The 24,578-nt window shown below is 66.1% G+C and overlaps 1 protein-coding gene across 6 annotated transcripts in view; it reads right to left on the bottom strand.

Annotated features, from left to right (window-relative positions):
- Window positions 1-1,375: 1,375 nt before the first annotated feature.
- COL18A1 (collagen type XVIII alpha 1 chain) overlaps window positions 1,376-24,578 on the bottom strand; it is a 92,650-nt gene continuing 69,447 nt past the window's right edge. For 3 of the 6 annotated variants that reach the window (XM_059921726.1, XM_059921721.1, XM_059921723.1), the window contains 33 exons: window positions 24,146-24,208; window positions 23,973-24,059; window positions 23,613-23,666; window positions 23,299-23,457; window positions 22,414-22,476; window positions 21,532-21,558; window positions 20,213-20,353; window positions 19,796-19,858; window positions 18,226-18,252; window positions 17,382-17,417; window positions 16,886-16,957; window positions 16,537-16,572; window positions 16,183-16,272; window positions 15,677-15,706; window positions 15,569-15,595; window positions 15,316-15,378; window positions 15,011-15,085; window positions 14,055-14,081; window positions 13,805-13,858; window positions 13,480-13,554; window positions 12,123-12,191; window positions 11,544-11,586; window positions 10,967-11,029; window positions 7,369-7,412; window positions 6,996-7,118; window positions 6,218-6,371; window positions 6,061-6,134; window positions 5,542-5,670; window positions 5,094-5,126; window positions 3,759-4,004; window positions 3,344-3,541; window positions 2,734-2,849; window positions 1,376-1,810 (listed from right to left, as the gene is read on the bottom strand). In XM_059921726.1, coding sequence (XP_059777709.1) covers window positions 1,597-1,810; window positions 2,734-2,849; window positions 3,344-3,541; window positions 3,759-4,004; window positions 5,094-5,126; window positions 5,542-5,670; window positions 6,061-6,134; window positions 6,218-6,371; window positions 6,996-7,118; window positions 7,369-7,412; window positions 10,967-11,029; window positions 11,544-11,586; window positions 12,123-12,191; window positions 13,480-13,554; window positions 13,805-13,858; window positions 14,055-14,081; window positions 15,011-15,085; window positions 15,316-15,378; window positions 15,569-15,595; window positions 15,677-15,706; window positions 16,183-16,272; window positions 16,537-16,572; window positions 16,886-16,957; window positions 17,382-17,417; window positions 18,226-18,252; window positions 19,796-19,858; window positions 20,213-20,353; window positions 21,532-21,558; window positions 22,414-22,476; window positions 23,299-23,457; window positions 23,613-23,666; window positions 23,973-24,059; window positions 24,146-24,208 — 2,775 coding nt within the window. In that variant the 3' untranslated portion in view covers window positions 1,376-1,596. Of the gene's footprint in view, window positions 1,811-2,733; window positions 2,850-3,343; window positions 3,542-3,758; window positions 4,005-5,093; window positions 5,127-5,541; window positions 5,674-6,060; window positions 6,135-6,217; window positions 6,372-6,995; window positions 7,119-7,368; window positions 7,413-10,966; window positions 11,030-11,543; window positions 11,587-12,122; window positions 12,192-13,479; window positions 13,555-13,804; window positions 13,859-14,054; window positions 14,082-15,010; window positions 15,086-15,315; window positions 15,379-15,568; window positions 15,596-15,676; window positions 15,707-16,182; window positions 16,273-16,536; window positions 16,573-16,885; window positions 16,958-17,381; window positions 17,418-18,225; window positions 18,253-19,795; window positions 19,859-20,212; window positions 20,354-21,531; window positions 21,559-22,413; window positions 22,477-23,298; window positions 23,458-23,612; window positions 23,667-23,972; window positions 24,060-24,145; window positions 24,209-24,578 lie in introns of all 6 variants that reach the window. The other 3 variants (XM_059921725.1, XM_059921722.1, XM_059921724.1) reach the window with 2 other exon arrangements.

The following is a 24,578-nucleotide window of genomic DNA, read 5'->3' as shown; positions in this document are numbered from 1 at the left end:
TACATCTGCACACCTGTGTATACCTGTGCACACCTGTGTGTATCTGTATACATCTGCGTATACCTGTGCACACCTGTGTGTATCCGTATACATCTGCGTATACCTGTGCACACCTGTGCTCCTTTAGCAGGATTGGCCAGCGGGGCCGTCCAGGACAGAGGTTCCCGAGGACTCAAGACAGTGAAAGCTGCTTGCAAACCAAGTGTCAGTGTAAATGGTCATTTTTATTTGGCGCCTGTTTGGGAACCACAGACACGGTTCACAGGACCAGCCCCTCTGGTTTCCAGTCACACTGCCTGGACAGCAGACCCTGGGGCAGCTGGGCTCTGGGCCACCCCGCCAGCTCCCCTGGAGATGCCCGCGCGCACCCCAAAATGTCCCCTTCACTCCTCCCACAAGGAGGGCAGTGACGTGGGTTTTCCCCGAGACGTGCTGCTACAGACGGTGGTGAGCGGGGTCCAAGCACACGTGGCCCGCCTGTGGACACGGCCCAGTCCTGTCCTGGGCCGGCCCAACCCCTCCACGCAGCCTCGCCCGTCCCGGGGCTCGGCTGGGCAGCCTGTGGGCTCTGTCCTGGCGGGGGGCACGTGTGGCCTTTTGCCTCCGAGGGCTTCTGCCTCTGTGTCCTGCAAAGGTGAACCGGGCGCCTTGGTGCCAAGCTCAGCAGGAGGCAGGTCTGACCCAGGACTTGAGGCAGCCTGGGTTTGGGCCCAGTTGGGTCCCCGGACATGCTGCTGGGCAGAGCTGGTCAGGCATTGGAGTCAAGGAAGGAGCGCCCGGTGTGAGGTCTGGGCCCAGGGACCCGGTGCTGGTTTATGGACCCCTCAAAGCTCTCCCAGTAGTCCGGGCCGGGCCAGGCTCTGTGCCGGTGGGACCTCAGGGGACACGGGAAGCCAGCGTGGGACAGAGGAGCGCAGACGGGCCCACGTGGCGGGGCTGGCTGCACACAGCAGCAGCAGGGGCCCCGGGGGTGTGCGGGGGGTTTGAGCTTGGAACCTTGCAGCCAGGGGAGTTGCTGCCAGAGGCTGAGAGGTGGTCTCCCCTGGCACCGCACGTGGCCCAAGAGAGGGCCGGCCAGCTGGAGAGAGGGCAGGAGGGAGGCCCCAGCGCCTCCTCGTGGCTGCCCTGCAGACAGGCCTGGCGTTGGCGCCACAAGGCTTTCTGGGCAGGAAACGGAGCCACCAGTACATGCCCGGGCGGTTGGGGGCCCCATTCAGCACCCGGGAGGCCTCCCCAGGCAGAAGGTTCCAAGTCGGCCTCTTGCCTAAACGGGCCGGGTCCACCCCCTGGTCTGATTCGGGCCAAGAGGGCAGCACAGGCACCGAGGCTCTGGGGGAGAGGTGGGAGGGAGGAAGAGTCTGGGCACCAGGCTGTCTTAAACTTTTTAAAAAATACACTCTTTGGCTTCTTTTTATTTCTGGAGGATTACATGAAACGTGAACCGTACGGGAAAGTGTCCCAGCCAGGTCACCACCCTGGGCGCCAGCAGAGGCTCCCTTGCCCGGGCCGGGGGCGCGTCCGCTCCCCTGCCCGCCGCCTGGCTCTTCTCCGGCCCTCTGTCCGTGCGTCCATCTGTCCATGGAGCCAGCAGAGGCCCTACTTGGAGGAGGAGGTCATGAAGCTGTTCTCAATGCAGAGGACGATGAAGGCGTTGTAGCAGCCCGCCGCTTTCTGCTCCAGCAGCCGGCCCGCCAGCAGCGAGGAGGCCTGGCCCGTGGCCGCCCTGGCCTCAGTCCGCCACGTCTCGCAGTAGCTCTCCGTCAGCCGGCGCCCACTGGGGTCCGAGCCGTGCCACAAGCTCTTCTGGGGCCTGCAAGAGGCACCGGCCGTCAGTCTCACCGGGGGCCACCCCCGCCCCATGCTGGAAGCCACCCCAGGCAGGACGGGGCGTCTCCCAAAGGCGGAGGTTTGGCGGGATGCGGGGGCCGCTGGGAGGGCAGGGACTCGGGTGGCCGGGAGTCAGGCCAACCTCGTCCTGGGCGCTCGGCCTCCCAGATCACACCCCGTCCTGCTGCTGCTTTTGGGGGCACAGCCTGGCCAGCAGCGCCCGGTGACCTCGAGGGCTGACCCTTCGGGGCCTGGGTGGACCTGGCTTCGAGTGCCCATGCTTCGTAAGGGCCATCTCGGTGCGGCCTCCTCGCTGGGAACGAGGCGCAGGCCTGGGGTTCTGGCCTCGGACCAGCCCCTGGGCCGGTGGAGCCCACAGCCCTGCCCGAGGCTCCCACACGGCCCTGGGCGGTGCTCCTCGGTGAAGGCAGGGACACGGGCTCGTCCAAGACCCTGAGCCCCGGAGCGGTGGGGAACAGGGCCTCACACCTGCAAGCAGGGGCATGACGGGCGTGAAGCCGACCTGAGAGCAAGCTAGCGACTTGTGCCAGCGTGTCAGGTAGACACGCGTGTTCTCCGACCCAGAGACTCCAGGTTGAGGAATTTACAGAAGTAATTTGCTGTGATGTTTATGTGACAGACAGAGGGGGCTGGAGCCTGTCTCCCCAGCAGGAAGTTGGGGGCACTTGCCCGGGGAAGCAGGCCAGGTGAGGGTGTTTCAGGTAACACCGCAAACGACGCTCTCTACTCTTCCTCCTGTGCGCCTGGATTTGGGGGGTTTTAAGCCGCGAGCGTGTTCCAGGATTGGGTCAGCCTGGAGGCTCAGAGCCGGGAGCGCCGCCCCTTTGCTCAGGGCTCTTGGATCCAGAGAGGCCCCGAGCTGCTGCGCCCACACAGCGGACCTACCAGGCGGGGTGCTGTAGGACGTCTCTGCCGTCGAAAGAGAAGATGCGGGCACCGGGCTTCAGCTGGCCCTCGGAGCCCGAGAACAAGGCCTCCCAGCTGGGAGACAGCACCTCATCCTGCGGGGGGAAGCGGGGTCACCCCGTCTCTGGTCACCTCGTGCCAGAGGGCCGAGCGGCCCAGGGGTCTCAGCAACGCCCACGCCCGCCCAAGGGTGGGCTGGCCCCAGGCCTCCCGCCCTCTCCCAGGAACGCAGGGCACCCGCCCCCAGCCCTGGACCCGGGGCCAGAGTGAGTCCACCGCCTTTGGTCCCGAGGGACACCGGTGCTCGACGCATCCAGAAAGCACGTGGCTCCGTTCGCGGAAGGGGCCGCGGAACACATCCCCGTGAAGAGCACCGGGGCAGGGACGCCCAGCCCTGGGCTGACACCCGAGTGGTGAGGGGACCAGGCCACCTCTGGAAGCTGGTGACGCACCAGCGCGCCTGGCAGGCGGGGGCAGGGGTCGGGGGCCACGTGGGGGCTCCATGGGGTGCCCGGTGGTCCTCAGGGGCGAGACCCGCCCAGCGCCCACCCGACGCCCAGGCCCGGCCCAGGTTGGGGCGTGCACGCACTCTGAGGTTGACGATGGGCAGGGCGGCGCGGTCTGCGCGGCGCACGATGCTGTAGAGGTCCTGCAGCCGCGAGGAGAGGAAGGCGCGGAAGGTGCCCGCCAGCCCCGCGGCGCGCGCCTGCTGGAAGCACTGGAAGTCGGCGCCGCGGATGCCGCGAAGGCCCCCCGACTGCGGGCTGTTGAGCGCCACCAGGTGGAGCTGCGGGTGGAGCCGCGTGTCAGCCCCGACGGCCCGGGTCTCCGCGCCCCGCCCCCCGACCCCGGCGGGTCTCTGGGATGCGAGCGGGGTGGACCCCGGGGCAGCGGCGGGGGGAGGGGATGGGGAGGGCGGGTCCCAGACCCAGCACCAGCACCCTCCCCGGCTGCTCTGGGCTCCGGACTCTCCACCCCCAGCGCTGCCCGGGGTGGTCACTCACCACCGGCTGGAAGTCGTGGTGAGTGTGGGCGGGTGAGGCCGTGGGGGTTGCCGGCCGGAGGTGCGCGTAGGCGCCGGGGTGCGGGGCCCTGGGGTAGGGCTGGGCGTGTGTCAAGCGCGGGGGGCCGGCCAGGATGTCGTCAGCCCGCCAGGACCGCGCTGTGGGGGGCGGGGGCTCCCGGCGGGGGTACGGGTTGCCCTCGTGCAGCTGCACCACGGGGGGCTGCAAAGCGGCCACCTCGTTGTCCTGCAGGCGGAGAGGCAGACAGCGCCGTGGGGCCGGGCCTCCTGCACCCGCGGGTCCCGCTGCCCGGCCCTGCACGCCCTTCGTCTGCACCCGGCTGTGCTCTTGGGCCGGCGACGCTGGACTGGAGGTGGCGAGCTGGACCCAGGGGCGCCCGGCGTGTCAGGCCAGAGCCAGCCCGGTGACACCTCAGTCGGGCTGGGTGGCCCTCTGCTCAAGCCCCCGGGTCCATCACCCTCAGGAGCCAGCTCCTCCCCGTGGCCCTGGGCACCCTTGGGTCGACCACCTCCCCCTGACCTCCCCCTGCTGCAGCCGTGGTACCAGCAGCCCCTTAAGCCTCTGCCCAGTTCCTACCTCCGGCGGTGACCTCGACCTCCAAATGCCAGCCCCTGTGCCCCACCCACTTCCCAATTCCATCCCTTTCCCACAGCACCCAGCACCTTCAGACACCCGTTACCTGTATACCTGTTACCTGGTACCTATTACCTGGTAGTAACGTCTAATGCAATCATAAGTTATAGAATGAATTCATGTATCTAGCTGAGATGTTTTTATTTATATAATTACATGCTATTGCCTAGTCACCTACTGCCCTTACTGCCCGTCTCCCCACCATGATGTCGCCTCCGCGGGGCGGGGGCTGTGCCTGCGCCTAGAACAGCGCCCAGGACTAGGTGCTGCGAGAGAGAAGGGACCCCCCGAGCCTGGCGGCGGGGCAGAGCAGCCCACGCTGAACCCGGGCACCCGAGACCTAGCACGGAGCCCCGCTCTTGAGCCGTCTGAGAGGCGTGACTTCTACTCAGAGGAGCACCGCCTGGGGGACGCGACCCCTACTTAGGGAGACTGGAATATCCTGGGCCCCCTCCCACCCGCCCCCCTTCCTTCCTCCTCCCCCCACACCCTGAAGGGTCTGTCCCCGTGCCCAGCCCTCTGGACGAGGGCAGACAGACAAGGACTCAAAGGAGCCCCTCGCCTGGGGAGGGTGATGAGCGCGGTCTGCACACCCCCTCCCCCGCAGGGGGGCCCCACCCAGGCTGCACCCCTGCCCACCGGTCCCCCGAGATGGTCGTGGGAAGAAGGGACGCTCCTTACCGTCCCGCGGGGGAGGGGCGTGCGGGCCTCCAGCTGGAAGAAAACAGGGGGTCACCCCGGGACCTCTGACCCAGCCAGCGCCACTCGCCCCGGCCGCCCCCCACACCGGTGAAGGCCGGCATGGCTGCGTCCCAGTGCCCCCCACCCGGTGCCCGGCGCACAATAAGAACATCTGTTAGTTTAAAAACTGAGAGCCACTTCTCTGTGAACCTAAAACTGCCATAGAGCAGCTTCTAATAAAGAGAGAAGTGGAGGGAAGCGGGTGAGGATGGAGAACCGCTAGCCGCATGCCCGCGGGCCCCGCCCGGCTGGTCCTTGCCGCTTGCCAGGCGCCGGGGCCCCCTGCAACGCAGGTCCTCCGCCTCCCGCCTTCTCTGTACCCTTCGCCCCAAGAGCAAAGCGGGAAGGCGCCCCACCACGTGCAGGGATCGCCCTGTCCAGAACTCACCAGAACCTTCCGGAACCCGTTCCGGACCCGGACATACAGCTCCTCCCTGTCGGCCACATAGACAAGCCAGCCCTCTGGCACTTCGGGCACCTGGTCCAGCAGGGTCTGGTACGTGGCCCAGACCCTCACCTGCTGGAAGGCCAGCCCAATGGGGTCCCCTGCGCACAGGGGACCTCTGGGCTCATGGGGAGGGTTGGGGGCTGCGACAGTCTGAAGACCTACGTGGCCGCCTCCTTGCCAGGCTGGCCCCATGAGCGCCACGGGGAGACCTCAGCCCCCAAGTGCCTGGGCCACCGCAGCCTCTGCACAGCAGACCCGCCCTCAGGGACCTTCTCAACGCCCCCCCTTCGTCCTCCTCCCCTGCCCATCTCAGACCCCAGCCACACCTGGGTCCCCCACTTCTGCTTTGGAAACCTCGTCTCAGGGCTCTTGGCGCTGGGGTACCCACCCACACACCTCCAAAGGGAAGGGCAGCCGGGCAGTGAGGGTCCGACAGGTCAGGAACAGGGCGGTGCTTACCCCTGAGGAGGTGCCCATGGATCCGGGCGGTCCTGGGGGCCCAGGTGGGCCTGGGGGGCCAGGAACACTGATAGCTACAAGAGAGAAGCCAGAGGTGGGAACAGTGGCCCTTCCTGGACGAGGCTGGAGCCCAGGGCCCACTCTCCACCCGACTTACTCTGCCTGTAAGGGCCAGGAAAGGATGGGGGTCCCGGGGGCCCTGGAGGTCCGGGGGGCCCAGGAGGCCCCTGGTGTCCCTCGTAGCCAATGCCAGGGGGTCCCTGAGGTCCAGGAGGGCCAGGCTGGCCCTGGATGCTCTCTCCCTTGGGCCCCTAGCGTGGAAGGCAAAACACAGGGTGCTGTCACCTATGTCCCCAGGCTGGGGACAAGCAAGCTTGAAGGTCCTGGCTGCATCTGCCACAAGCCCCTGCAGGGAGCACGGGCCACGACCCCCTGCAGGGAGCATGGCCCCCAAGCCCCCGTCCCCACACTGCCCACGCGGGGCCTGGGAAACCCAGCCTTCCCACCCCACGTGCCCCCCACTGGGACGGGACCCTGGGACGTAGACGAGGACAGCCGCTCACAGAGGTGCAGCCTCGAGGGCCCCCACCCCTCCTCCACTCCCGGATGGAAGCTGGGGCCCACGGTCCCCCAGACGCTTTCAGGACAGAGGGTCTCCCTGAGGGGGTTTGGTGGAGAACAGCGCCAGCAGGAGAATGGAGGAGCCCCCGGGTCAGGTGCCCCATCTGGGAGGGCAGCCACTATGCACCCACCAGGCTCCCCACGTGGGTGCCCTGCGCTCGGGCAAGGAGCCGGGAGGCGGACGCTCGGGGCCCAGCCCGCAGGGTGGACCTGCCCTTGGCTCCTGGCCCCAGGGACCCCGGGGACGCGAGCTCTGGCACAGGATGGGCCTGGGCCTCTGTGTGGTACCCACAGGCGGCTGGGGTCAGACTCACCGGAATCCCAGGGTAGCCTGGCGGGCCGGGGGGGCCAGGCATGCTGGAGCTGAAGAACCCGCCGCCCCCGGGCTCGCCCCTTTCTCCTTTCTGCCCGGCGGCCCCTTGGTCACCCTTCTCCCCCTGTGGATGGAAAAGCTTGTCGGGACAGCCCCATTCCCGGTGCCGTGTGGGGAGGGGCGGGCGCCGACCCCCAGAGGCCCACGGTGAAGCTTCTGCGGCCCAGGCCTGGCCAGCCCGACAGGAAGGGGCTCGGCCTCCCAGCTTCCCATTGCGTCAACCGAATTCCCGAAAAACGGAGCCAGGGGTGCGCGTCCCGGGTGCCCTCTGGGGCCCCGTGGGGGGGGCAGCGTGATGACCCGGGGTCACCCACCTTCATCTCAGCGCCCAGGTGCAGGAGGTCGAACGGGAACTGCCCTACGGGGGGGAGAGTTTGGGAGGTCCTCAGTGAGACACTGTCTTCCTGCCTGGTCCACCCGTCCCCCCGCCCCCGAATTTACCTAAGTCCCCTCTTTCTCTAATTTCTGTATTTCTGTGTAGAGATCCCCTGCATGTTTTGTTACACTTATTCCCAATCACTTGATATTTTTTTGTGTTTTTGTTCATGGTGCCTTTTTCCCTTCAGTTTTTATCACTGACACACAGCGCTGCAGACGGTCAAGGGGGACCGCTAAACGACCGACTTAACGTCTGCTGCGAACTGCACACCATAGGACGTTTAGTTAACAGCTACCACCTCGCAGAGACACACACACAGGAAAAAACATGGTTTTCCCTCGTGACAAGAGCTGTTCTCGCTTTGCACCTTCAAGGACACTGGGCAGAGGTGTCGGCTACAGCTGCGTGCCCCCGGGTGCTGTGTCCTGTAACTGGACGTTGGTACCTTCGACCCCCTTCACCCCCCACCCTGCATCCCACCTCTGGCAACCAACCTGATCTTTTTCTAAACGGTGCCTTTTAAAGATTTCATTTAGTCTATGACTGGCCATCGATTTTTGTGAACTGCCCCTGTGACTTTGGTAAATTTACTCATTAATTCTGACGGTTTATCTGCACATCCCTTTGGGTTGTTGACATTCACAAACGTGTCCTCTGTGAAAACAGCAGGTTTGTTTCTTCCAGAGTCACACCCTGCGTTTGTTTCTCTTCCCTGCCCCGCACCCTGGCTGGGCCCCGCGCCGGCAGCAATGACCGGCCACCCCCCATGGCCCCGACCCGCCACTGCGGATGGCGGAGAGAGGGTGCCCGCTCTTTCCAGAGCACGGGGGTGCCATCTTCAACGTCTCTTGCTGTCTCTTTCCTTCATCAGTCCCTCGAGGGGAATATTATTAGTCTTTTCAAAGAACTAACATCTGACTTCTTTGCTTTCTTGATGCTTCCTGTTTTGTACATTTTTTTTTTTTTCCATTCACTGCATCTCCCATCTGCTTTCTGGGAGTTAAATCTATTTGTTTTCTAACTTCCTGAGCTGGATGCTTGAAGCGCAGGCTACTTAAGGCTGTGACCTTGTAGACAAGGAGCTGACAAGACCCTCGCTCCTTCTGGGTGGGAAAGCGACCTTGGCTTACCCTTCTCCCGTGGCCTTTCCCCTGGAAACCTGATAAAGGTGGAGGTCAGACCCCCAGGGTGAAGTGATGCCTGCTGAGTGAACCATGGGCCCAGGGGGCTGGGGGAGCCCCTGATCTGGGCTCCACCAGGGCTGCTCCGGGAAACCCACGCCTGCCCAGGGCCACCCGGCTCATGTTCACGGCCCGGAGCTCCTGTCCTGGGTCCTTCCTCAGAGCGGGGTGACCCCACTGCCACCGTGGGCCACGGAGTGAGGGCCGAGAATCCCAACCCCGGCCCTGGCTGCACCTGTGCCCCTCAGACACAGCCTTGTCCTTCCGCTCCAGGGTTTCCAGTTCCCACTGTGGCCTCTCCTCCCTGCAGGCGCCCTGCGCGGTGGGCCCGTCCCGGTTGTGTCTTCGATGCTCCCTCGAGGACACACAGGCCTGAGGGACTTGCTGTGTGCCCGGCGTGGGCCTGTGGGCTGCCGTGTTGGTGCTGGGACTGGGGGCCAGGTTGTCACCTGCCGTTCATATCTTCCACCTCCCAACTGACCCGGCCTTTTGTCTGCTGCTTCCCTCGCTTACAGACTTCCCCCTGTACTGAGTGACTTGTGTGTTTTTCCTTTTATTTCTGTCAATTTTTGCTTTTCACATCTTGAGGCTATGTTGTTACTGGCGTAGAAATTTAGAATCGCTGTACTCTCCTGGCGGGTTTACCCCTTTATCATTATGGAGTTTAAGAAAATTTTTGGCAGTATTTCCTGCTTTAAAATACACTTGTCTGATTTCTCACGAGCACACACACACACGGCTCCCTTCTCACCAGACTACCACCCCTTCCCCCTCAGCTCTCATGTCCTTACGCTTGGGGGTGCCTCTCGTAAGCAGCACGGCTCTGGTTCTGTCCTGTTGACGATGTTCGTCTTTAAACAGGAGAGTGGACCCGCTCACTGAACATACGCGCCAACGGATCTGAGTTTAATCAATCTTCACCCCGTTTCCCGCTCCTCCACCTGTTCCGAGTTCCTCTTCTCTCCTTTCCTGCCATCTTCGGTCGGGTTTTTCCTACGCTGTTCTTCCTTCCTGCTCGGTTATCAGGGGCACGTTCCCTCCTGTTCTCGGCTGGTCCCTGAGGTGACAGGTGCGTCCTTCACTTGGGCCTGATGTAACGGGGTTTCGGCCTCCTCGGGGCCAGGCTGGGGTCTCGGGGATGCGACCTCTCTGCGGCGGGGCCGAGCGGGGACGCGTGGTCTCACCGCCCCCCTGCTGCTCCTCCTCCGTCCCCGTGTCATCAGCTCTGCTTCCTTCTCCCCAGCGGCCCTCGCGTCCCCACTGAGGATGGTGTCCTGAGAGGCCTCGCTGCCCACTTCCTCTTCCTGTAGAAGACGACGTCTTTACCGGCTGCAGAATTCTAGGTGAGCAGTTACCTTCTTCCGACCTTTGGGACCCTTTATGGCCTCTGGCTCCTCTCAACCCCGTGAGGAATCAGCTTGTGGCTCGTGTTGACCCTTCGTGTGAAGGGCTCCTTGAACCTTTCCCTGGTTTAGAAGCTCGGCCGTGACGCCTTCAAGTGCTCTTCTGCCCCAGCCCCAGCCGCGTGTCCTCACCCGCACGCGTCTGACCTCCCTCGGCGTGTCCGACTGCTCAGTGCGTCGCCCGGACTCCGGGCTGACCCCTCCCCTCCTCGGCTGTGTCCCGTCTGCCTGAAGTCGCACAGAATCCTCACGTCCAGGGGCTGCGGGTTTTCAGTCCCAGAACTACACCCGACTCTTGCCCGCGGGCTCCAGCTCTGTGCTGCCATCTCCTCTTCTCCACGTCGGGGCATCACCGTCACGGTCAAGGCCAAGCCTGGAAACTCCTCTAGTGCTGGCTGGTCGCTTGCCCGCTTGGGAATCCCAGGTCCTCAATGAGCTCACCTTCCTCAAGGGGAGGGTTTGCTTCTGCTTCTGGCAGCTCGCAGGGGAACCCCGAGCTTACGCAGACTCTGGCAGTGCCCGGGGGTCCAGCTCTCCTGGCTTCTGCCTGGCCTGCGCCCGACACCACACTTGTTCTCCTGCTTCATCGGCTGCAGAAGCCGGATTCAGCAGGGGAGTCCTGCCATCCCAGGGGACATCCGAGGTGCCGGGAGTTCACCCCCTGGACGATCCAGGCCGATGAGGCCCCCGCGATGCGCTGGGGGTGCCGGGTCTCCCCTGGGAGGTGCACACTGGGGCCCAGCCCTGCTCCTCAGCGAGTGGGGGGGCTGGGACATCCTGCCTGGCCACCACCTCAGGCCCCTGTCCTTTTAGCCCCCAGCCCTGCCCCGAGGCCGCGGGGCCAGCCAGGCGTCCCTTCAGAGCCCCCTGAGCCCCGAGGGCTTCCTTCCTCCGGGAGCCGGGTGGGCGGGTGACCACACACAGCCCAAGGCCCCCAGAGAACTCTCACCTGGTGGCCCGGGTGGGCCCACTTCTCCTTTGTCACCTTTCGGTCCAGAAGGCCCCTGGTTCCCTGGAGGGACAGAGACCCCAGTGCCTGTTACTAAACATGTGACAGAGGCGCCTGGGACAGGCCCTCCTGCCCACGCATGGCCCAACCCTGGTGGGCACTGTGTGCGCTGCAGGCCTGGACCAGGGAGGGGGCAGCGTGTGAACCCAGGGACAGTCAGAGTAAGAGCTCGTGACTGGCCGAAGTGCCCGGTGGTCGCGCCCCAGGGGCTGCAGCCTCTGCTCCCAGAGGCCACGCCACTCCTGCAGGGAGGGGCTCGAACAAGCAGCAGGCTTGGACGAAGAGCTGGAGCTGGACAGTGGGCGGCCAGCGGGTGGCCGCTCGGTGCCCACTCCCACCCACGGCCGGGCCGCCTGGCAGGCCGTGCTGGGAGGACCCAGCAGCCCGGCAAAGGGGGCCGTGATCACCCGGGACTGGGGGGCCTGGATCGTCCAGCACCCCGTGAGGGCCGCCCACCCCTGCTCTGCGCTGTGGCTGGAGGGGTGACCTGCCCTCCCCGAGGCCCCAGGACCCTCACCTGGCAATCCCGGGGGTCCAGGGCGGCCAGACTCCACAAACGCCTGCGAAGAACAGGCCAAAGATGGCCGTTGAGAGACGCTCTGGAAACTGAGGCCACCACCTGCCCAAGGGTCTGCGAGGCCACACCCCCAAGCACCCCTGCCCCCCAAGACAGAGAAGCAGGGAGGGGGAGGGAGACGACACAGGATTTGGAGTCGGGAGCCCCAGTCACGACATGACTGCCCCAGGTGATCACTTCATGTCACTGAGCCTTGTGAGGTAGGGGGTGTTCACCCCCCAGGACCCCAGGGCTCGTGCTCAGAAGCCCAGATCCAGAGAGCCCTCCCCCAACCTCACTTCCCCTGGGGGCTTGTCTTCTAACCAGCGGCCCACCAGGTGCGGCCTACAAGGCAGGTGGGCCTGGGTCCCACCACCACGCCCTTCCCAGAAGCCCCCCCCCAGCCAGGGTCTCAGAGGTCGTGGCTCCGGCTGCCCTGCCTGGGGTTCAGCCCTCCCCGGGTCAGCGGAGGGGAAAGGAAGCCAGTGCAGGGAAGAGTGTGGGGACGCAGTGGGAACAGCAGGTGTCGCAGGGACTTACGTTGCTGTCATAGACAGGAGTCCCGGGAAGGCCCGGGGGCCCTGGGGGCCCAGGTGGGCCGGGCGGACCCTGCGTGGGGGAAGAGAAAGCCTGGTCAGTCAACACTGGCCAGCGACACTGTCCAGAACAGCAGATGTGGGCAGGAGCAGTTCTGAGAATCACGGTGAAGTCAGAAAACATCAGATGGACAATGCGTCCAGTTTACTCTGTGGTCGTGGGTTCCCTGAGGACAGAGCTGCCCCCTTCCCGTTCCCAGACCGGAGTCCTGCTCAAATCCTCCCACGGGAGACGTGCGGGTGGCGTCTGGGCCGGACACGACCTCGGACACGGCTCGTGTTGTTACTAACTGCCAGCTGGGTGAAGGTCGGCTCCGTCCGTTCACCCGCTCGCAGGAAAAGGGACAAACGGCCGATTCAGGCAGTGTCAGAAGAGCCGTTCTGAAAATAGCGGCTCGCTCACCAAAGGGCTGGCCTGAGTGATGACAGTGCCTGGGGACAGGGTCCCGGGACCTCACGGCCACCTGCTCTCGGGCCCCTGGGCCCCTTCGCCCCGACCCTGCGGCCAAGGAGAGAGGCTGGCAGCGGAACAGAGGCGCAAGCTCAGGCCCACGAGGAAGCCGGACGCGCTGGACGCCCTGACCGGGGCGCGCGCACAGCGGCGGGCGCTCCGCCTCTACAACTCAGAACCGCGGGGGGAGTTCAAGAGCCCCCCGTCCTCCTCGACGGAAGTGGCCCGGTCCACCTCCATCTCAGAACTCTGCAAGACGCCGCCTCGTGTTCTGAGTTTTCATGAAACCACTGCAAGGAGGAGCGAGCCCGAATGAAGACAACGCAGTGACGGAAAAACCAGAAGAGCCGCAGCCTGAGCCACTGCCCTCGGGACCCCGCGTCGCGCGGCCAGGCCAGGTGGGACGGGGTCCAGGAGAAAAGGCACTGGGTGCAGCCGGCGGGCCCACTGGGTGCCCAGCGGGGTCAGAGGTGAGTCCTGCATCTCGATGGCACCGTTTCAGGTAGAGGTGACGACAGGGCCTCACCTGGGGACTTTACCGAACCCTCGGCTCACGAGGCGGAAGCAACTGCAGCGTGAAGGCGGTCGGAGCGAGAGCCCCACGGGCCAGAGGCGCCCACCCCAGAGCCCACGCGGCCTACAGGCCCTTCTGAGAAAACCACGCCGGGGCACTGTCCGGTGGCCTTGGCGCGTGTGTGTGCGTGTGTGCGCGCACACGTGTGTTTGTGTGCATGGGGGTCTGCGTGTCCGAGGGCCACGAGGCTGCTCAGAAGCCTCCCGCAGGTGAGCTCTGGGACCCGAGCCGCTGCGGCCAGGCCTCCTACCCCCGCCCGCCCCGCAAGACACTCACCCTCGCGCTGAATCCCACGCTGGCATCTCCCGGCTCCCCCTTCTCCCCTTTCAGTCCGTTCATCCCGGGGCGCCCCTGGGGCAGAGCACAGTGGGTGGCAGCTGTGAGGGCTGGCCCAGCAGCCTGTCCCCACCCAGGGCCTCCTCGGGGTGCCCGTCCCTCTGCGGCCCAAGCTGCCCGCGAGCGGGGCTGGAGAGAGTCACGCTCTGGCGGGGGGTCCCCAGGAGGAGGACAGCAGAGAGACTGCAGCCCACTCCCCTCCGGGCCCATTGTCCCCGTGGGCCTGGGCTGCTGTCCACACCCGGCACGAGACCCGGACACTCACCGGCCGTCCAGGGAAGCCAATCTCTCCCTTGTGCCCAGGCCGCCCATAGGGACCCTGTGGGGGGAGCCAGGTTTTAGGTGAGCCGTGACCGGCCCCCCGCCCCGCGGTCTCCCTCCCGACACCTGCCCCCGCACTTAGAGGCGCAGCTGGGATAGAAGCTCAGCTGCCAGGCCCGCCCAGCGGCCAGGCAGGCAACGGTGCCCTCCGCGGCACGCGCATGTGCGCTGTGGGGAAGCCTGGGTCTACTCACCGGGGGTCCTCGGAAGCCAGGCTCACCCTGAACAGAAAACCAGAAGGCACTGTTAGGTGGCCGTAGGTCACACCCCGCAGTGGGCAGCCGCCGAGGGGTCCCTGTGTCCATCTGGATGCCCCTGGCGGCGCCCGAGGCACTGACAACACCCAGGAAGAGAAGGAAACAGCAACAGGGAGAAAGCTCTGGACTGGGGTTTGTGTCCCTGGGCCCACCCTGGGGGCCCTGAGACCCAGGGGTCGGCCCCGCAGCGCCCGGGCTAGAGGGATCTGTGGGCCCCGACCTCAGCTGTGACACACCCGGTGGGGCCGGCAGAGTTCTCTCTGCCCCGCGGTCCCTCGGTCTATCCCCCGACAATCCTGGGGGCCTTTGGGGACCCCCTGCGGGCCTGTCCCCAAAAGCCTCCTGATCCAGACCCAGCTCTCCCCAGGGCTGGGGGTCCCCTGCTGGGGGGCAGGGGACCCAGGGCACAGGCCCCCGTGGAGCCCATTCCCAAGCCCAGCCATGCTTGGCCCCCTCCTGAGGAAGGCAGGCCAGGATCCCTGCCCCCAGCGGCAGTGCCCCCAGAGGGCCAGTCGGGCACCACAGGGGTGCAGCTCCCACAGGCGAGGCCCAGGCCGGGGCCCCCAAGAGCCCCCGGCCCCTCTGCAGTGTGGGCTCCGCTGACGGGCAGAGGAGAATGAGGGGCCAGCCAGGCTGAGGCTGATTTGAGGTGCAGGCTCCGAGGGGCCCCGAGGACCCTCCCACCAGGGTGGTGGGAGACGAACAGACGGACGGGCGAGGGGCCCAGGCTGCGGAAGCTTCCAGAGCCCGATCAGCAGAGGCTCCCACGCACGGGCAGGAGCTGGCCCCTCTCAGGAGGACAAACCCCTCTGTGCCGTCTCCACGGCCCCCAAGCCCCGCTGCCCCGGCCAGGCAGGACAGAGTGTGCAAGCTGGGCCCAGACGTCCCCTCACCTTGGCTCCTTTCTGGGCGGAGGTCAGCGCTCTGCCGTCAGGGCTGAAGACCATGCCCGGCTCACCCTTCTCGCCCTGGAACAGGGGGGCGGGTAAGGGAGGCCGGCTCGGGCAAGAGCAGGCCTTGCACCCCCCCAGGCCTGCAGTGAACCCCCCTCGGCACCGACGCGACAGCCCAGGACACAGAGCCGTGAGCAGGGCCTCTGCAGGTCCAGGGAAAAGACCAGAGGGGAGTCCGCCCCAGGTTCCCGGGCATGGCCCCCCTCCCCCGAGCGGTCACCCGGTGACCCTGGACGGCCCCTCACCTTGGGTCCCGGGAGGCCCTGCTGGCCTCTGGAGCCCAGGTCTCCCTTCGGCCCGGCTGGTCCCTGCAGAAGACACAGAGCGCTGCCCAGAAGGCCCCTGCCTCAGGGCCGTGACCCCCCACCCCGCCGTAGACGCCCGCCCGACACCCCTGTCCGGATGGGGTCTCCGGCTCCGGTTCCTCGGCCTCACGGGGGCCCACCCGGCCCCCTGCCTGCGAAGCAGAGGCCCCGCGCCCGCTGGGGAGGTACTCACGGGGAGGCCTGCGAGCCCCGCCCGGCCCTGTGGAGAGAGAGACAGCGACGGTCAGGACCTGCCGCGGGGAGGTGCACGGCACCCAGCCCGTCCCGGGGCCGCACGTACCTCGGGGCCCGGCACGCTCGCCAGTGCCCTCTGTCCGTGAGTCAGCAGAGCCAGTGTCCCGGAGGAGGAAGGAAAAGGACCACGTTTACCATGAACACTCAACTCCCGTGACATTACCCACACAAGCCCCACCAAGAACACCAGGAGGTCAACGTGAAAGGCATCTTCCTGGCTTTGGCCTCAAGGTCCCGAGACGAGAAATGAAGCGCCCCCGGGAGTCCGCTCCCGCGCCACAGAACCGGCCCGGGACCCTGGGACCAGGGGGACACTGCCCCCCACCCCCCTGGGTGCTGTGCATGGGGGCCGGAGGGGGCCTGTCACAGCTGGAGCGGGTGACACGCGGGCAAACAGCACGACCAAAGGGCAGCTCTGGAAGGGCCAGCTTCGACGCCAAGAAGCCCCATGGAACCAACAGACTGGAACCCCGGGGTCTCTGGAGGTCACCCTATGGGGGGAGGGCTGGGGGCCCTGGGCAGAGCATGTGTCCACCCATGCACGGTTCTTACGTCCTGCTCCGACACGTAGACGACAGGCCCTGGGGGTCCGGGGGGTCCCGGGAGGCCTGGCTGCCCCACTCCGTCCTTCCCTGGGTCGCCCTGGAAGAGAGTTTCCCCTGGGGGTTGAACTGCAGCCCAGCCCGGACTTCGAGGGGCTTCCGGTGCCCACGGGGTGTGAGGAGACGCCTGAGGGCTGAGCACAGTGGCCCACAAGCCCCCACCCCAGGCAGGGCAGGCTCTGAGCCCGGATCCCGCCCAAGTGTCTGCGCCACATGGGCGGGCCCGGGGCAGAGGGCAGCACCCCCGGCCCTGCCGTGCACCTGCCACCCGTCCACAGACACCCGCCAACCCCTGCAAACTCACTTTTTCTCCCTGGGGCCCTTTTTCTCCTTTTGGTCCCTGTGGAGACAGGAAGGAAATCGTTCATCATAAACAGCACACGAGCCCCGCTTCCTGGAGACCCCAAGCCGCTGGGACTGGCCCTGAGTGAAGATGCGGAGTTTCCCTGCACTGACCACATGGGGCCTGGGGGGTGGGGGGGGTCAGCCACGCAGGAAGCCCCCTAAGGCAGCCTGGACCGCCGACTCACGTCCCACGGAGCTGGGGTCTCCGGGCCCTGTGGGGACCCTGAGATACACACCGGGCGCCAGCTCTCACCCAGGCGTGGCTACTTTGGGGGAGTCAGCCGCAGCAGCCCCCGGTGGCCACTCACCTGGAGTCCGGCTGCACCCTCCCTGCCCGGAAGGCCGGGGGCCCCAGGAGCCCCGTCTGCTCCGACCTCTCCCTGCAGTGGACATGAGGAGAGCACGTGCGTCAGCCGCGGCACCTGGGGGCCACGGTGCCCCGGAGCCGGCCAGCAGCTCACACCCGATTCAACCTGGTCTGTCGACCAGGTTGAGGGAGATCCAACCCGCTCGGCCTCCTGGGGAGCGCCGTGGGGCAGAGGAGGGGGCAGGGGTCAGAGGACTCCGCTGCGGAGCTGCATGGGAGGAAAGCTGTCCTATGCGAAAACCCGGGGGGACCCGGGGGGGACAGGGGGACAGTGGGAGAAGGACGCCGGGCCTGGCATGGACTCACCCCTGTTTACTGAGGCCCCAGGCGATGAGGACCAGCCAAGCTCCTGGTCTCAGCCTGGGGACCCCGCCCTGCACCCCAGACCAGGGCTGCTAGCGACTGTGGAGTTCCTGAACCCGAGGTACTGTTCTTACCTTGGTCCCTGGTGGCCCCATGACTCCAGGATCCCCCTAAAGTGGACAAAGGGTTCTGTGGAGCTGCGAGCGCTGGCCCAGCCCCCAGGCAGCGCCCACCCCTCCTCAGGTAACCAGGTGGTCCCCACGCCACACCCCGCAGCTCAGAGCTGAGGGCCCCAGACCCTGTGCCCACCCATGCGCTGAGCGCACACGGCCTGGACTGTTCTGGAGGCCAGGCCACCGTTTCCCGCAGAAGCAGGAGCACTCAGGTGACTTCACCTTGAACAGTTCAAGAAAGCTAAGAAGGACGTCCTTCTAAAAAAGCCATCTTTCCAACTGTCTCAAAGGTTTGCAAATCAAAGCAGACGCTCTAAGGGGCTGGGCGGCACAGCTGGCGCGCGGGGGTCCCTGCACCCCCGGGACGCACGGGTGCCCGAGGAGCAGGGTGGGGCTGCTCCTGCCCTCGCCACTGCCCCCCCCCCAGGGGTGGGAGCTGCTGTCCCCCAGGGGCGGGGAGGGGGCAGGGCCAAGCAGCGAGGCGGGGCCAGCGGCGGCGAGAGAAGCACCCAGGTCCTGCCGGGCGCCAGCCACTGTCCCCCGGGCTGGGGGCTCCTTCCCTGAGCCCCTCGCTCTCCCCAAGTCAGCACACACCTGGCACGTGTGGAGCCAGAGATCTCGACTCACGGGGTTAGAAAGATGGGACGGCGCCACCCCCTGAACCGAGCTCTGGGGACCGTCTCCCCGTTAGGCTTTTCCGTATTTGCGAATTTCCCACGAGGAACTCGGGGCCACTGAGCAGTAGCTCCTGGCGGGAGGGGGTGAGCGGCGGGCGCCCCCCCCGGCTAACAAATCTCTCACTGACCTTGACTCCAGGCGGGCCAGGCGGTCCCTGGGGGGGCAGAGAAGGAAGCGGGCCGGGTCGGTGCTGCTTCCGCCCCTCGGGGGACAGCCTTTCCCCGCAAGAACACTAGCCCCTCTTATAAAACACGGAAAAAAGGGCGTTCGTGTCAACAGGGGCCCGCACAGCCCGAAACCCCACCAGACGTGGCCTGTCCTCGGCACCACCTGGTGTCCTACAGATGGCACACAAACCGGCCGCGGGGAGGGCATGAGCAAGTCACCCCAACGCAGAGAAACCTGCACTTTATTAACTAGAGACAAACGCATTTGCACGGATGGGATGCCGCCTTTTGGCCTCCCCAGGGAGGAGGAGGGTTTAACCCCACCCGAGGGTCTCCATCACCCTGAGGCCACGGAACAGCCCACAGACCCCTCCAGGGGTCAAGCGGCACTGGAGCTGTGTCCTTGGACCTGGAGGAGGGGACCCTGCCCTGCGACCTCGCCCTGCCACCTTGGCTCAGATCTCACCTGATGCCCAGGCAGCTGACTGCTACTGCCCCCAACTAAGCCTTTCTAACGCAGAAAGGGAAAGGCGCTAACTCAAAGGGGCAAAACCGCTCTATTTCACCAGAGTCAGCTTCTGCCCGAGTGAAAATCCTCAGCAGTGGTGCTCAGGACAGGAGGCCCATCCCACCACCGTCTCGCTGGGCTGAGACTCCAGGGGCCCAGCTGGACACTGGTCGAGGTCCCCTAAGGACCCCCAGTGGGGTCTGTGTCGGCCCCGCGGCTCCTGGGGGAGGGAACCCTCTCTCGGCCCGTCCCACCACCCTCTCGCTGGGCTGAGACTCCAGGGGCCCAGCTGGACACGGTTCGAGGTCCCCTAGGGACCCCCAGTGGGGTCTGTGTCGGCCCCGCGGCTCCTGGGGGAGGGAACCCTCTCTCGGCCCGTCCCACCACCCTCTCGCTGGGCTGAGACTCCAGGGGCCCAGCTGGACACGGTTCGAGGTCCCCTAGGGACCCCCAGTGGGGTCTGTGTCGGCCCCGCGGCTCCTGGGGGAGGGAACCCTCTCTCGGCCCGTCCCAGGCATCCCGCCCCGGGGACGGCCCCTCGTGTGTCCGTCCGGTGTGAGCTCGGTTACCTCTGGACGCCAGGAGCTCCAGCTGGACCTAACCCTGACCAGTGCACATGTCAATGGCACAACAAGGTGGGATTTCATAGGAATCCATCCATTTTTCATAGGAAAAGTGTCCCCATTTTTCTTTAACTAAAGTTCTGCTCAAGTCAAAACTGTGTAACTTCCCCAAAGTTAGAGCCATAAAGAGAACTGGGCTAGTATTTCCCAGGAAGACCTGTCTTTGGGGCCCATCCTGCCCCGTGCTCATTCAGCTTGACCACCAGCGGCATTCCCCACACTGGAGACTGGACTCTCTCCCCGGCGGCCGTGAGGTAGACAGTGTCCCGGAGGCAGATGGCTCGCTGGCTCTGCAGGGCTGCTCCTGGTCCCCCTGGAGGCCAGTCCCAGGGACGCTCCCCCGGACCCCCCCAGGCAGCCCCGCCCCCAAGCCGACCAAGCCCAGCTCTGGGGCAGTACCTGCGGCCCACTGGCGCCTCGGGCTGTCGACCAGAAGGGGCCCCCGGAGCCTTCCATGTCGTCCTGGAGGAGAACACACAGGGACGCCAGGGTCTGTGTGTCTTCTCACAGGAAGAGACCTGCCCCAGGCTGGGCAGGGACCCAGACGCCCGAGCGGGTGGATTCTGAGGGTGGGGTTCCCTGGTTGCAGGGCCCCTGCTGGGTGGGTCACGGGGACAGCAAGGCAGACACGCGGGGCTGCCAACGCCCCCCATTCAGCGTTCACATGTGGGGACTCCCGTCACCAGCCAGGAGGAGCCCAGGCAGGGGTGGCACCTGTCTGGCTGCTGCCGGGCTGCGCCGGTCAGTGTGGGTGCCCGAGGGCGCCTGGGGAAGCAGAGCCGCGCTTTCTGGGGGCCAGGGGCAGTGGGTACTCACAAACCCCGCAGCGAGCCCGGGGCCTGGGGGCCCGGGGGGGCCCGGGGGCCCTGGTGGTCCTGCGGGTCCTGCTGGTCCGGGGCGTCCTGCCAGGCCGTGCTCCCCAGGCGTGCCGATGGGGCCGGGGTCTCCCTTGCTTCCCTGCGCAGGTGGGAGAGAAGGTCATCACCTCGGCCCTCGGGGTGTCCCTAAACCCCAGGCGCCACTGCACTGCCGGTGCACCTGTGTTTTCTCGCGAGCATTTTACATCTGAAGAGCCAGGGGGTGAACCACCAGCCAGGAGCTACGCTAACCCCACAGCACCTCTTCCTCCTGGCCTCGCCCGACTTTATCCACTTAACACGAAACCACCGAGCAAGACCCCCAGGCGGGGGCCCGAGACACTCCTTCCAAGAGGGGGGAGGACTCCGCTGGAGGAAGCGGGGCAGGGGGCCCAGGGCCCCATTGCCACAGGGATGAGGGAACCATGAGAGCGTCTGTGACTGGGGCCGGCCCAGGCATCTCAGTCAAGATGCTCGAGAGCCCTCTCTCAGGTCTGAGTGGCCTTGGTAGCTGAGCATCTAGCTCTGGTGTCCAGGATCTCCAACTACAAGTGGAGTCTGGCCTCACCTGTGCTGAATTTCACCCCCAGCTGTAGCCTTTTCCCTCACTGTAAATCACACCAGCTTTCCCCGTTTATCCCTGAAGCCCGTGCCCGTGTGTGCACGCACGGGTTGTGTGTGTGCACGTGTTTACACACCTGAGTCTCTACTCTGACCCTCGTCCCTCCCTCCAGGCCCCTCCAGTCCCACTGTCGTCCTCCCCCTTCTCTCCCATGTCACCCTCCCCCTTCTCCCCTCCCCCTTCTCCCCCTTCTCTCTGTTTTCCCGGCGGACGAGTCTGGAGCTGCACCCCCTCGGCGGCCTCCCCAGTGACGGGCCCTCTCTCCTGGGAAGGCTGCCGGTTTGGCTCATGGAGGGGCTGGGGTGGCCTCCCCAGGACCAGGCCTGTGTGACGGTGCTAGGGACCCACTCGGACCACACTGGGGCCCCAGGAGCACCCCGACCGCCAGCAGCCCACTCCCCCGCTGCAGCCCCCGGGACCCCAGGGCTGCCTGCTTCCGAGCACATCTGCTCTCGTTTCGTCCCCAAACCAGAACTCGGGTGGAAACGGTCTTGCAGGACAAACGTGGTGCCTCCTGCCAGGGCGGTTCCTGGCCGGACCCCACGATCAGTGCCCGGGGGCTCGATCTCTCGGCCTCCATGCCCTCACCCCCACCCCCTCGGCTGGCGGGCCCATTCCGTCCAGGAAGAGCGGCGGCACTGGGGCTTTGTCTGTACCTTGGGTCCTGGGGCGCCTGCCTCGCCCTGCGGGAGGAGAGAGCAGTTACTACACAATCGGACCAGGGCGCAGGCAGCAAGAGAGAGGGACAGAGTCTCACTTGCTTTATCCCAGCCCATGAGGTCAAGTCTTCCCCTTGTACCAACTATCTCTAAAACTCCAAGTGTCTCCTCTTGGCCCTGGTGCACCCCTGGCTGTTCCCGCCGTCACCCCTGTTTCAGGTGGGGATGGAGGCTCCTGGGAGGCTCAGCCGTGGAGGGGGCAGGGCTGACCTCGCTGCTGAGCGGCAACCCTTGCCCCCCGCCGTCCCCGGAACCAGGAGGAGAGTCCTTCTAGCTCAACGGCCGCAAAGCAGCAAGCTTGGAGCAGCGGGTTCCCTTAAAACTGGCCTCCTCTGCTAAGCCCCGAACAGCCAGGTTCTCGCTGAGAGATCACAGGGAAGTGTTATCTCCAGATGACTGTGTGGGCATCTCCCGTGGTCCATCCCCGAAAAGCCACACGGGAACCTCGGGCCCCGGTTACAGGTTTGTCCAGCCTTGAAAGTTTCTCCATTATCAATGCAACCAAAATGGAAACTAGAAATAAAATGTCCAAATCAAGTAAAGCGTCGATATTCTTCAAAACCACTAGGCCAATTGTCATCGTGGAGAAACAGCATTATGTAGTGAAGTCCTGGAATTTTACAGGAGCCCCAGCAGCGAGTTCTGAGCCAGCGTGGGAAGCCCAGGGTTCCCCAGACGGCGGCTCCCTGTTGGATTAAAGCCGTCACCGCCCTGCCCTGTGGCATTTCTCCTCTGTTGACCCGGGGCCGCACCACCCAAATACCCACACGCCGTGGCGCTAGGTCAGGCCCACCCTGGACGCCGGGGGGAGTGACTTACAAGGCTGCCTTTCTGGCCGGTCTGTCCTGGTTGCCCATCTTTCCCTGGAGGACCTGGGGGTCCCTGGGGAGAGAAGAGCAGAGTGTGAGGCCAGATGGAGAATGATTTGGGTTAGCGACCATCTCCGCATCCGGCACCCGACACACTCCCGGGACACGGCCCAGAGTCCCACGGCTCACGGGAGACCCGCCCACGTGCACGGTCAAGGGCGTCGGACAGCTCTGTTCGGGTTTTTATTTCTTTCTTCCCCCTTTTTAGTTTAATTTGAGTCGCCAATCAAACTAGGGAGGATGAGAAGGGCCGCCAGCCCCGCGGGGAGGGGGTGGCCTCGTGTGCAGAGGTTGGGGCTGGTGACCGGCCGTGGACACTCAGTAAAGGGTCATCACGCCTTCAGCAGGAAACCGCATGGCCCACGGGCTCTGTGTCCCGAGCACGTTGCTGGGTGAAAACCAGGTGCACACCCCTGGCTCCTGGGACCCAATCTCAACAGCGACACCTCCAGGCACCTGCCAGGCCACGGTGCGGTGTCCCCAGTGCCCGGAGGGGGGCCCGCAGGGCCAAACGTGGGCCCCTCTCGGCCTCCCATCCTCCGGGCATCAGGGCCAACCCCGCCCGAGTCACCCCCGAGACGGCCTCTGCAAGGGCAGGGAGGCGAGCAGCTGTCACGTGGGCACCGGCGACTCAGCAGCCAGAACCACGGGGCTGCCCACCCAGGTCCCTCCCACCCCGGGGGGCCCAAAGACGGGTGCCCCCCCGAAAGGATCTGAGGGGTGGGGAGGACGGAGGTGGTGAGGGGGGCTTTCACCCGGACGGGGGAAGGCCCCACGCTCCCTGTCCCCCCCACCCGGATGCGGACACGGGCAGGTGAGGGGAGGCGGGCCTTACTGGGGGCCCAGGAAGCCCGGGGGGCCCATCCCGCCCAGGCACTCCGGGAAGGCCTGCGGGTCCGGGGACGTCTGAGCTGTTCATCCCGAAGCGGCCTGGCTCTCCGGGCAGGCCTGGGACGCCAGGGGGCCCAGGGGGGCCGGGGACGCCTCGAGGGCCCTGGACACGGAAAACAGAACCGTCACTGCATGCGGCACTGGCCGAAGGACGCCCACTGCCCCCCCCCACCCCGCCAGGCCTCGTCGCCGCCCAGCGGGCTCCGCTGGTGCTTGGGGTCGTCAGGGCAGCGGCCACCCCGGCCAAGGGTCACTCACGCGGAGGCTCTCCAGGTCGCCACCAAACCCGGACCCCTCCATGTCGATGAAGGTCTGAGGGGAGAGGCCGAGTCACCGGAAGCCCCGACGGCCCACCTGCGGTCAGCCGGCGAGGCCGCAGCCCTGCCCCGAGCTCCCCGCCAAGCACCGGCCCTTGGTGCTAACCGTGCAGGACTGTCACAGTGACCTCGAGCCCCCCGACCCCCGAATGAAAACATCCGAGGCAGGGCAGGAACCAAGTGCCCGGGGACTGCACACGCCCCGGGGAGGCCGGTTCCGGACCCGAGCAGTGCGGCATCAGAAGCCGAGCACGACCAGAGGCCCCTTTGCTGGGACCGGGGTGGGAGACGGAGGACTCACCAGCCTGTCACGTCTGAAGGAGGGTCCGGGTGGCCCCGGAGGCCCTTGGGGTCCTGGGGGTCCCCTCGGCCCGACCCCAGGATCCCCCTGGGAACAGAAGACCCCTGTCACACCAGGGTTCACAGCCCCACCTCGGGTTGCGCCCGCCCCACGCCCGGCCGGTTACCTCTCACCTTCTCGCCCTTGGGGCCCACGTCTCCCGGGGTTCCTGGGAAGCCCTGTGGCCCGGTGTCCCCCTGGAAGACAGAAGCCAGGAGGTTCGGTCAGGAGAAGGCCCTGTGCCCATCACCAGCCAAGCCACCACCGACGCGCGGCTCTGTGCCTATGGATCAGATGGGGCCGTCATGGGGGTCGCAGGGGTGCACCGCCAACCTCGGAGATGCGAGGCCGCCACCAGGGAGCAGCGGCCCGCAGAGGTGACCTCGGCGTCCCGGGGACACCAGGCCGGAGGGTGGCACCCTGCCCGTCGCGTGTGTGCGTGCCCGCGTGTGCTGCAGGGGCACTGAGGACAGGAGTGCCTCCGTGGGTGCTGCCTGGCTGAGTGGGTGGAGGCCGCGCGGCCGAAACGGCCCTCTCTGTGTTTGCGCGTCCGCAGGCAGGGCGCGT

The sequence above is a fragment of the Balaenoptera ricei genome, chromosome 4 (assembly GCF_028023285.1).
Source record: "Balaenoptera ricei isolate mBalRic1 chromosome 4, mBalRic1.hap2, whole genome shotgun sequence".
Taxonomy (NCBI): domain Eukaryota; kingdom Metazoa; phylum Chordata; class Mammalia; order Artiodactyla; family Balaenopteridae; genus Balaenoptera; species Balaenoptera ricei.
Note: the sequence above shows the minus strand (reverse complement) of the source record. Positions and strands in the feature narration are given on the sequence as shown.